The sequence below is a fragment of the Saccostrea echinata genome, unplaced genomic scaffold, assembly GCF_033153115.1.
Source record: "Saccostrea echinata isolate AGI-Se365-2 ecotype Australia unplaced genomic scaffold, CSIRO_AGI_Sech_v1 ptg000004l, whole genome shotgun sequence".
Lineage (NCBI taxonomy): Eukaryota > Metazoa > Mollusca > Bivalvia > Ostreida > Ostreidae > Saccostrea > Saccostrea echinata.
The window spans coordinates 2,467,619-2,480,180 of NW_026889753.1; the positions used below are offsets into that span (position 1 = coordinate 2,467,619).

Sequence of the window (12,562 nt, forward strand, 5' to 3'; positions counted from 1 at the left end):
ATAAAACCATTTAAAAACTTAATTCGTATTGACAACGTGGTATAAACGCGAAAACATTGTCTTATGCTATGTAAATTTGCTAACGCGAAACAACTACGAATGACTTCCTGAAGATCTGTCAGACCGGATACTGTAACCCTGATGCAGAAGTTCAAGCAACTGAGATGGATAGCCAAACACTTTCTCGAACTAGGAACAAATAATTTCAGATGTTGTCGTGTTGATCCTCTTAGCTATAGATCTGTACTTTATCACAGTAAAGGTCCATATTTAGCAAGCAGGTGAGAAAAACCTACAACAGGTATTTCCAGAAAGGTTTTCAACACAGGTTCTCTAAGGTCTTGGTTTATAAATATGTATACATGTACATTATTGATATGCAAAAAAGTAAATGTATGCATGGATTGTTCTTTGAAAATAACGCTGCACCTACCTATCTTTATGCACTGGATGTCTCGGAACATTGATTACTTATTGTAAAAACCCTCACATCTTGCAAATAATTCCTAAAACATGATTTTATAAACACTTTTTCAAACTTTTCATTAATGTGCCCGGAACTAAGTGCAAATACTAAAATCTTTTTAGACATTTCTAAATTCTAGAGGCATTCCAAGAAATTTAAATACTGTTTAACTTGAATTATCTCTGAACTTTTTTTAATTTTCTCGGAATGCCTAAGTAATAAATGTTCCGAGTCATCTGGTGCATGAAGATCGGCAGGTGCAGCGTTTTTTTCAAAGAACAAGCCATGTAAACAAGCAAGTTGAGCAAATGCCAATACGAAGCCTGCATACCTTTACTTTTTTTTACATATCAAGAAGGTACCAGTGATTTTTTGGGGGTCAAAATACCACCGATATTCGGCTGTCTCCCCTCACAAAAAATTACCTTTTTTTTCCCAATTATTAGTGTATTTTTCCCAATTTCAAACTTAAGGAAATTACGTTTTAATTTTGAACAAAAGTCGCTAAATTTGCTGACAGAGTAAATACATTTTTATTCTTCAATTTCATTCTCCAAATCCATGCATATGCAGTCGATTTTTTAATGAATGTGTAAAACAACGCAGATATAAGAAGATAAGTAGCTTATAATATCCTAAATGAATTGGTAAATAGTTCCCAGATACAAGTCATGTTGCATGTTGGCAGAATGATTTTGGTTTGACCGCCATTATTACCTAGAGGGTCAGGCTAATATCAGGAAATGGTCAACACTACAGGGTTTCACTAAAATCAGGAACAAACTAACAGTAAAGACTGTAAACTTGATTACCAATATAAGGCATTTTACTCAATTATGAGCCTAAATGCTGGTTATTTTTTATGAAATTAGACAAAGCAATACCAAGAAAATAGATACAAGGTGTGACTAATATTTAAGCCATGATCATTCAAAAAAATATTCATGTTAATTTTTTTTAAATGATTATTTTATGAATTTAAATCACATTTAAAATTAAAATCAAACAAAAACTGTTGTTGTTACTTATGTTTGATTATTTTATGTAATTTTTGGCATTCAAATTTACTATAAATGATTTTTCCCAATATGAGGAAAATGTCGCTAATTTTTCCCAATTCAAAAGAAAGGGGTGGTGGTTTAAAAAACAAAAAAAAAATCACTGGGTACATACATGTTTACAAACCAAGACCCAAGAACCTGTAATTTTCAAAGCACAAGACTCAATGCATATTGTTGCTTTCATGATATTTATCCATTTCAAAGCATTTACCATTCTTTAGTTGAAAGATTGGGAATTTAGCAATCTTCTTTTACCACATTGTTTTGCAGTAGAACAATGGCTTCAGGTGGGGAAACTAGCAATAGTCAATACAGCAAGAAAAAGAATCGATTGGCAAAAGAATTGTCGCCCTATCTGCTACAACATGCTTCCAACCCTGTGGATTGGTAGGATAAATATAAGCAATATTTCACATCTTTATATCAAAACATTGCAGACAATCACTAAAATCATCACAATCTTGTGTCTGTATGATATTGCATGTACCTACATGTGTAATCAATATTAGTAAATTTTATTTAGAGTCAGCACATATAACATGAGCTCTGTATAGCTCTTCACTGACAATCACAGAGAAGTATACTGTAAATCTGAAAATTTTTACGTAGATTTATTTCTGCAAATTTGCGAAACAACTAATTTTTTTTTAAAATTAATTTTGCATATGTACTTATGTGTTAGATTCAAATAATTTTTTACTATTGACTGATGTAAATATAGGTACAGTGTTTTTCCTTATAGTCACCCATGCCTGTTTTTTTTTTTTTTACATGTATTCAGACAAACTCTGTTGCAATTAAGCTTCATTCAGTGCACATGCGATAGGAAATATTGCATCGCTTCAGTGCACACATAGTCCAGGTAGACAAAATAAGACATTAGCTGCCTAAGGCAGTACTGGGCTGCAGAGAATCAATAATTAGTAGGAAATTGGAGGGGTGCTGTGGTTGATTGTTTGATAGTTAAAGTCTCACTCCATACTGTCATCATCTCCAAAGTAGTGTTAGGTTATAATGTTTACTGTATGGACAGAAGGATTAAATAATGTAAAAAAAAGTTCAGATAAAAATTATGAAGAATAAAAATATTCAAGTTCATTTTGAAAAATATATTATATTTCTTTTTTAAAAAATGATTGCTTAAAACAATATAAAAGTAAGCATTTTACATTCAAGCATAAATTGAAATTTGTGTGGATTAAATTGATTTAATATTTATTTTTGTTTTGTTTTCATGAAAAATATTTTTACAATGCAGTGCATGCGCAAAATTGCTAATTAAACTAATTTACAGTAAAAATTTTCAGATTTATAGTGTCACATAGCCCTGCTGTTCTTGAGATGGAAATTTTTGAAGAAAATTTATACTCGATTTAAATTAAAAGTCCTATAAAATAATGAACATTTAATTTTATTAATTTTTTTTTATTGCACATTGATCAGGTATCCATGGGGTCAGGAAGCTTTCGACAAAGCCAAAACAGAGAACAAGTTGATTTTTTTGTCTGTTGGGTACTCGACTTGTCACTGGTGCCATGTAATGGAACGGGAATCATTTGAAAATGAGGAAATTGGTCGTATTCTGAATGAAAACTTTGTTTCCATAAAGGTGGATAGAGAAGAAAGACCAGATGTGGATAGAGTGTATATGACATTCATTCAAGTATGTATTAAATACGATTAACATAATACAAAGTCAGGTATACATGCAGCCCATTGTGGAAATTTACATTTGTTGAATCAAAATGTATGTTAAATTGATAATATTATTAAATTTGTATATACACACTGAGGGCACTTGATTGGTGAATAAATGTATCTTATTATAGATATTTATGTGATTTTCTTGTGTTGTCAAAGTGTCCCAGTGTTTTCCATCATTCATAGCGTAATTGGAAGAAAAATCCTTTTTATATGTTTTAAAATCAAGCTCAGCTAAATTTCAAGGTAACTTGACAGAAAATATTGATAGGAAGATGATATTTTATCTTTTAACTCATGGACGTTGACCATGTCCCCAAAAATAGAAAGTATACAACTACACAGTAAAGGTACACGTGGAATGGAAAATTAGATTGATTCAATATTTTCTATGGAACCACCTCCCAAACACTGGTAAATACAGAACTACAATAATCAAATGGTCTACACATGTAGAACATAATATACATGTAAATACATGTATAACAAGCATTAGATGATTGAAATGGTTTCAATCATAGCTGCTAAAAGAAGCTACAAGAAGGGCTTAGAGCTCATGAGAGGCATTTTTTATGTATTTAATTGTCTAGAGTAGTTAAGAATAGAACTCTGCATAAAATTTAGATTGTGCTCCAAAGGACTTGATAATGAAGTTATTCTATCATCTCTTTACTGAAATGTATATAATTTTGTATGGTGAGACAGCTCATCTATAACTGGAGTGGACCAGGCTTAGTATTTGCTTTATGTATATTTGCAGCAGTACATTTATGAAGAATTCCTTTGACATGTCCATATAAGAAATATATTGCAGATTGTAGTGTGCTAATTGTATAGAGATAGTTCAAGCTATTTAAATGAATTTTGGGGGTACTGGCTGAAGTGATCAATGAAAGTATCAGATGTAATTTCTATTTATAACAGCATTTGAAGGAACAAGTTGAAATCAGTGACTTACTAATTCATTGAGATTTATGATCTGATTTTAACCAACTTCATAGTTTGATAGTGAAGTCTGTCCTCAATGCATTGATGAACTTCACTTAAGAAAGCATCATTTGATCATGTTGATAAGTATATTATGTTACTTTGTATATATTTAAATGTTTGGATTTGAATCTTCACAGGCCACTTCAGGGGGAGGAGGTTGGCCTATGAGTGTATGGCTGACTCCAGAGCTTAAACCATTATTTGGAGGGACATATTTTCCTCCAGATGACAGATATTATGGACGTCCAGGGTTTAAATCAGTACTCAACACCATTGCAGATCAAGTAAGCAATTTTACTGATACAGTGCTATCCTTCAATAAGCAGAGAAATTGGTTTAATACTGCATGTATACAGGGAAATTTTCGCCCTACTCACAGGTTGGTGAATTTAAAATGGGGCAAATTCAAAGAATACAGTATCATTTCTTAAACAGAACTGTGACTGGGCGAATTTAAAATGGGGCAAAATTGTTTGCAAGTGTGAAAGGGCAAAAATAATACAGGGCGAAATAAACCTGTATACAGTAGTAAATTGGACCAAGCCTGTAATCAAGAGGAGGCGAGTCCAAACCCCTTTGTGATAACTTGATTTTAAATCTTAGGATATACATCACATCCTATATGTTGTTACGCCTGTTTACCTTGCTGTTTATTCATTCAATTCAGCTGGGGTTAATCAATTCCAAGTATGGAAAGTCTATGTAACACCAATTTATAAAGTACATGTACATGTATCATAAAAAAAAAATAAAATATCCTGCTCTTTCAGCCTCCTTCTACTGTAGGATCAGTTCATCTTTTATGATGAGGATTTATTTTTTTCAGTGAGAATAAATTTTGATAGTTTGATACTAGTAATCATTTTCAAAAATAATAAGCAGACTTATTCAAATACATGTACATATCAATTGTTAAACTACACCAACATTTTTCTTCGCCATATCAGATATTTAAAAAAAGAATTCTGTTGCAGTGGAAGACAAAGAGGACTGTAATAGAGGAGCAATCCTCTGTCATTTTAAGGACCCTTCAAGAGGGGACCAGTGCTTCTGAGGCCCCTGGGCAGTCCCTCCCAAACTTAAAGGCATGCACAGAGAATCTCTACTATCAGCTAGAAAGGTCATTTGACCAAGAGAATGGAGGATTTTCTAAAGAGCCCAAGTTTCCTCAACCAGGTGTAAAGAATTAACAAGAAAGAATTTTTCATTCTCTAAACAATTAATATTTATTGGGTGTATTATGAGATATTTTGTCCAAGTAAAGAATTTTAAATAGGAAAAAAATCGAATGTTCAGAAATAATTTTAAGAAAGAGTGTTCTTATGATGATTATTTTCATATCAAATCTAATGATATTAAATATGTGTATCTTTTCCAGTCAACTTCAACTTCCTTTTCCGTATGTGTGCCAAATGTAAAGACACATACAGTGACATGGCTAAAAGCAGTCTGGAAATGGCAACATTTACACTGAGCAAAATGGCAAAGGGAGGAATATTTGACCATATATCAAAGGTGTCATTTTCTGATTTTCATTTTTACAATTCATTGCAGTTTATGTAATCTTGTACACAAATAAATTAGAAATCACTTTCATTGACATACATGTTTGTGCATAATGCCCATGAGCATGTTGTATATCTAGTGTGTATGTGTGTGTGTATTTTGCATGAAAATTTTAAAAATAAGTTTTGAACAAAGATAAATTATTTAAAGAAAAGACTGGTCCTTTCAGGGCTTCCACAGATATTCTACAGATGCCTTTTGGCATGTCCCACATTTTGAGAAAATGTTATATGACCAAGGACAGCTGTTGTTTACCTATGCTGAGGCTTATCAGGTAATAACTTTGGTACCTATTTGTCCAAAAAATATTTGGTTTTGAAATATGTATTATCTTTTTAGCTTACCTTAGCTGTAGACTCAAGTGAGCTTTTCTGATCAAAATTTGTCCCTTGTCTGTTGACATTATTGATGTTGTCAAGAACAGCAAAATTCTGATTAGTTATATTAATATGGAAGCATTCTCAGGTTTGTTTAAATCATTTTCAAGTTTGTTCAAATAATTGTCCCAGGGGGTAGGGTGAGGCCACAATAGGAGATCAAAGGTTAAGGTATGATTTTTATTTTGTTTTCACAAATATTGAAAGAAAATTCATGCTTAAGTTGAAGAGTTAAACAGTAGTAGCTGTTGGAATAGCTCTTCTATTAACTGGAACTAACCCAAATGATAATACAAGGATTTTGAAAAATAAATCACATTTGCAGACAAGGCAGTGAGTTAATAAATGTAAATATAAACATTGAATTATTATTTTTTGAAAGATGTAGTCTCACAACTGCAACGGTGTGTGCAAACAAATTTTCACACTAATGCACATTAATCAAGCCACGTTACTCAATTTGTTTGCACACACTGTCGAATTTATGACTACATCTTCCAAAATTGATAATTCAGTGCAATAAATATACAGTGAAATATTTGTCTTTTTAATTGTTTCAGATCACAAAAGAGGATGAATTTTCACAGGTTGTGAGAGACATTGCAGAATACACAATGAGGGATTTGTTAAATCCTGTAAGGTATTTCTTGGCCAAAAATGTTTAAATGAAACCATTAATTGGATTTTAAGTGAGTCTGATTTATTGATTTTCTCCTCAGGCTGGGGGATTTTACAGTGCGGAGGATGCAGATTCTCTACCAACAGCAGAGAGCACCAAGAAAAGGGAGGGGGCATTCTGTGTGTGGACATATGATCAGATACAAGAAATCCTTGGTGGAAATGTCAAGGATAGCCTCACTTTGGCTCAGGTTTTCTGTCATCACTTCAACGTCAGGGAGAAAGGGAATGTCAATCCAATGCAGGTTATTGTCCTCAGGTGCTACAGACTTGTTTTGATAGGGAATTGGAAATGATGATACATTGAGTCATCATTAAAAATTTTAATATTTGATATATTCCGACCTATATTTGTCAATGTGGGTAGGTAGGTAGGTTTTGTTTTTAATTATCTAACACATTATGTAAATATTGCATGTAGTTAAGTGTAACAATGAAAATTTTTACCCCTAGAAAACCATTGTCAACCAAGGGCAAGCCAGAGTTGACCAATATTGGTTTTCGAGGAGTGAAAATTTTCTATGTTACACTCAACTACATGCAATATTTATTATATTATACTGAATGTTTTATACAAATACATATAAGAGTGAACCTTGCACACATAAATTCTGCACAGTCAATATTTTTTGGAATATCACCCATTGTCAAGCATTGTAGACCATTGCTATGCTGGAGGGTGTGACTTCATCATTCAATGGGCAATAGTGTTTTTTAACAAGTATTTCTCGACAAATAAGATTCAACTAATATACATGAAAGTATGATATTGATAAATTTTATGAAAAACACAGATTTACACATTTATTCCGACATGATTCTTACCTAAACTTCATCAACAAAGTTTATATGTTTGTAAATTGCAGAAAATACAGTCATGTACTTAGATACTGATATCATGATTGTATAAAAGTACACATGCTTTAAATTTATATTGTAATGTTGTACACATTGCACTTTTAGGCACTTGTAGGTACTATCCATGTTTGTTTCGGACAAAAGATATGTATGAATATGGCTATAGAAGATCAGAATTATTCATACATCCTTTAAATTCTACAGGATCCTCATGATGAGCTGAAAAACCAGAATGTGTTGATTGTTCAAGGGTCGCTGGAAGACACAGCCCAAAAGTTTTCTCTAAGCCCTCAAGAAGTTAAAGATATTTTGGAGAAGTGTAGAATTCTTCTTTATGCAGAGAGACAAAAACGACCCAAGCCTCACCTTGATGACAAGATTGTAGCTGCTTGGAATGGTAAGGGTTTAAATAAAAAATTGTAAAAAAAAATAATAATAATAATAATAATATTCCTATCAGGTCCGAGCTGCACAGTAATGCTTATGATTTATTTATTTGATTAGTATTAAATTCATGTATGTATAAATATGGATTTATTAATTTTTGATAATTGTATGGTACTCTAAGGTCTTGAAAGTATAAAGCCTTTTAAGAAAATGAGCTAATATTGAAAATAAGCCCCTGATATCTTGAACTCAAGTTTATTTGAAAAATAGCTTGCTTTCATTAAATGTATTGTTTATGTCTTCAAATTATTTCAAAGCCACTTGCGTCAATCACAGCTAGCTACATGCAAAACATTTACATTTCAGTAATATGTATACATACACAGGAATAACCCATGATATATTGTGGAATCATTTCAATTCATTTGGGTCAACGTTCATGGGCAAGCAAAATTTTACTTGTTCGTGGGGAGGTAATTTAGTGGGTACTCATTTATAGGTAGATTCAATGAATTAATATGTTTACAAAATAATCTGTTATGGGGATGTAAATTCGTGGGTAAGGGTGACTCACAAAATCCACAAATATTGGTCCCCCACGTAGATGATTCCACAGTAGACACTGTAAACAATGTGCAAAGAAAAATTATCTTACAAAATTATACAGAGCTGATTTTCATTTCTTTTGATATTTTCACATGTAAAAATTTGTCTGCTCTTGAAAGTAAGCTTCAGTTATCCAAATCCAAAAAAAAAAAAAAAAAAAAAAAAAAAAAAAAAAAAAAAAAACACTACAGCTTTATTTTGAGGTTGGTATTTAATAAACAAGTCTAAATAAATATGCCTAAGAGAATGACAGAGAACCTTAATTTAATGCAAAACAGTTATACTGCAATTTTTACTGATTCTTTCAAGCATAATATATAGAGTGTTGTCATAGAACTGTACTAACAAATACATATTTCTCAGGTTTAATGATTTCTGGGTTGTCCAAGGCAGGACAAGCCTTGAAAGAATCTGCATTTGTGGATCAAGCTCTGAAAACAGCCACATTTTTGAAAAATCACATGTACAACAAAGAAAGCAACACTTTGTACAGAACCAGCTATGTGGAGGAGGAGAAAATTACAATAGGGCAAGTTTAAAGTTTCCAACTAAAACATGATTTTGTCAGGGTATAAGATGTTCAAACTATTGAACTTGTATATTTAGTATTCTTATTCAAAAGAACCAACTGGATGTCATTTAGACAAAGTCACAGAATTTCAGAAGTGCTAAATTCTAATTAACATACTGATGCCATCCTATTTTCTAGTCGTACTGTTGAGAATGGACGTAAAATTACATGTATTAAAATTTAAACAGTTTTTGGCGTATTCTGGCATTACAGGTCTGCACCAATTGAGGGATTTGTGGATGATTACAGCTTTGTTATCCGAAGTCTCCTGGATTTATATGAGGTTTGTCATGATGATGCGTGGGTAGAATGGGCAGAGCAGCTACAGGAGCAGCAGAATGCCTTGTTCTGGGACAGCAAGGGAGGAGCATACTACAGCAACAGTGGCAAAGATGCCTCCATTGTGCTCAAACTTAAGGATGGTTAGTATTTGGAATGTAAAAAAAATGCAACTATCTGAACTGATACTGCAAGGGAGTCTGTTTACCTGTACTTTAATTGCCAACATTTAATTAGTGCATTTATACATGTGCATGTAGTTTTAGTTGATTATTATTCTGGATACATGTACATTCTTCTAATGAACTTTTGCATTTTCTCACATAAAACAAAATAAGTCTAAATATGCAATATAAAAAACAAAATCTGTAAAATGCAGAAAAATTATCCAATCATGATGAAAATACCAGGTGCACATCTTTGTATGGTGAATACCGGTAATCAGTGTACAAATTTTCAGTCAAATCAATGTAATAGTGTTCGAGAACAAAATCCCGTCTACAGACAGATGGACAGACAGACAGATATGCTGATTCCAATATACCCCCCTTAACTTCGTTTGTGGGGGTATAAAGACAAAAATAATTATACTAAGACTTAAAGCTTTTGGTTAACAGTCAATTTTCAAGTCTATTCAACTTCAATTTTAGACCAAGACGGTGCTGAACCATGCCCCAATTCTGTTGCTGTTAGCAACTTGGCCAGATTAGGGACACTACTGAATAAAGAAGATTATCATGAGAAAGCTGCCACAATTCTGAAGGTGTTTTTTGAAAGACTTACAAAGATTCCCATTGCTTTGCCTGAGATGGTGTGTGGACTGATGCTTGTACAAGACACTCTGAAACAGGTGATTATAATCCTTCCTTAGTTATGACTTTTATTTTTACAAAACATGTAGCTCGATCATTTCGTATATTTAACGTTTGTACAATGAACAACAATTTTTTGAAACCTTGAGAGCAAAATTTGTTCATATTTTTCTTGAAAAAAAATTTGTTACCTCTGCATAGAGGATTTTGCTAGATCTCTTGATTTTTGCAATGCTTTGGATTTAAGGTATTCAATGTATAACGACCATATTTTGTATCTTATAAATGAATGGTCCTATATTTGTAATTATGGTATCAATTTGATGGTGTTGTGAAATAAAAATACTCCACCAAAGAAATTTTAAAAAAATTTATTATTGTCAAATTAATTGCACCTTGAATTTTACATTGAAGTCTATGGAGAATGCATGAGTTATTAGGATATTGTAAAAAGTATTTTGAATTTCATAAAAAGCTCTTGGTGAAAATATGCATACACTCTCTCATTATTAAAATATGAAATAAAATTAATCATTTACCACAGAAATTTTGACGAAATTAAAATTTTCTTCTTTGCATCAAGGGCAGATAACTCTTCAAAAACTTTAAAAGTGCAGAATGACCAGCTTCTTATATGTTATCAGTCATGTGAATTTGGTTCATTTCACTTTCATCGTTATCTAGCAATGCAATTTTAACTAGTTTAAAATGATTCAAAATTCTTCAAAAATCCCCTCATTATACATTGAATACCTTAAGTAAAGGGGCTTTTAAAAAGGGAAGAAAATTTAAGGAGATGGCTGTCTTACATATAGATAAGGATTGCATGTGCAGTGTCTTAATACTTTTATTAGCATTGCTCTACTTCAGTGAAGCCTGAGGTAGAAGAGCTACATGTACATGTATATGGATGTTGATTACTGTAAAAGCAGAAATATTCATTGGGGATTAAATTTCGTTTATTCTTTGTTAACAACTATCAACAAAATTAAATCCCACATGAAATTTTTATAAGACTATTTATTGAATAGAGTTACTTTCGAAACAACGAAATGTAATGCCCACGAAACCTTTTTAGATAACAACTCAACAAAAACTTTATCCCCACGAAAATTTATGTTTCTACAGTATTTATGATAATCAGAATTCTTTCTTTGAAAAATCTTTTTTTTAACTTAAAATATCCATGTTTTTAGCATTTGTGCTAAATTTTTATCCCTTTATTTTTTCAGATTGTATTGGTAGGAGACCCAAACTCAGAAGATCTGAATGCATTGATAAATTGTGTTGACAAACATTATTTATCAAACAAAGTTACGATTATCTGTGATGGCAAAAGTGACCAGTTCTTACTTGGAAAACTTGAATTCTTGAAAACATTAACACAGAAGGACAACAAAGCTACTGCATATGTGTGTGAGAAGTATACATGTGAACTCCCTGTTACTTCTGTTCCAGATTTAGAAAGGGTTTTAAAAGTTTAACAATAATTAAACCAAGGTTTACACATGCATGATGCACTCTTTACAGTGACCTACAAATATAATCATGAGGACTTTCTTAAATCTTAATTTAAGAGGAATAATGACGTACTACACACAACTCTTTTATCCTGCTTTTACCAGTACTCTGAGTCCAGCATTTTCCTCTGAAATAAATAGATTTTTTGTTGGTAATCTAAAGGGTGTGAATATAACTCATTTTCTCACAATCCTTTTGAAAAGTGCACAGATGTACTGCAATTAAGAAATGATTAATGCTTGTCATTTTTCACATTTCAAAAGTGTGCTGAATAATATCCATTTGCCTCACAGAAATTAACATTGTCACAGCATTGAAGTGCTTGATTACTTACTACTGTTATAAATTTTGTGTTCTGAACTTTTCATAAAATTCATAAATGCATGATTTGAATGTATTGATATGATTATTATATAATTGGAAACACATATATTGACTTCATATTATTATAAATGTTATTTATTGGAGTGTTGAGCTTGCTGAAGTCATAAATTAAAAACTTGGAAGTAGAAAAAGTATTTGTTTTTCATTGATATTGGTGTCGCTTTGGTCACAATTAAATGCTTGGAGATGGGATCCCCCCCCCCGCAGTTCGTACTCCAAGGTTCTCTGACTTTTTTTTATATATAATATTTTTCTATGAAACATTCACAAAGTTACAGTTGAAAAATCTAAAATATAACCTAAAA

At 31.9% G+C, this 12,562-nt stretch overlaps 1 protein-coding gene across 1 annotated transcript; it reads left to right on the forward strand.

Annotated features, from left to right (window-relative positions):
* Positions 1–136: 136 nt before the first annotated feature.
* On the forward strand, positions 137–12,352 carry LOC133178995 (spermatogenesis-associated protein 20-like). Its single transcript, XM_061313665.1, has 14 exons — positions 137–281; positions 1,798–1,914; positions 2,971–3,190; positions 4,356–4,502; positions 5,193–5,394; positions 5,597–5,733; positions 5,954–6,058; positions 6,722–6,796; positions 6,881–7,084; positions 7,902–8,094; positions 9,054–9,219; positions 9,475–9,683; positions 10,191–10,390; positions 11,585–12,352. Exons 1-14 carry the CDS (start codon positions 142–144, stop codon positions 11,834–11,836), a joined length of 2,367 nt encoding a protein of 788 aa, XP_061169649.1. The 5' UTR covers positions 137–141; the 3' UTR covers positions 11,837–12,352.
* The last annotated feature ends 210 nt before the right edge of the window (positions 12,353–12,562 follow it).

Bases quoted from the DNA above. Each gene is read 5' to 3' on its own strand.
- LOC133178995 (XM_061313665.1), top strand. From the start codon at position 142: ATGCAGAAGTTCAAGCAACTGAGATGGATAGCCAAACACTTTCTCGAA. The intron at 6,797-6,880 runs GTAAGGTATTTC...TTTTCTCCTCAG, and splicing joins TGAGGGATTTGTTAAATCCT to GCTGGGGGATTTTACAGTGC. The intron at 8,095-9,053 runs GTAAGGGTTTAA...CATATTTCTCAG, and splicing joins GATTGTAGCTGCTTGGAATG to GTTTAATGATTTCTGGGTTG.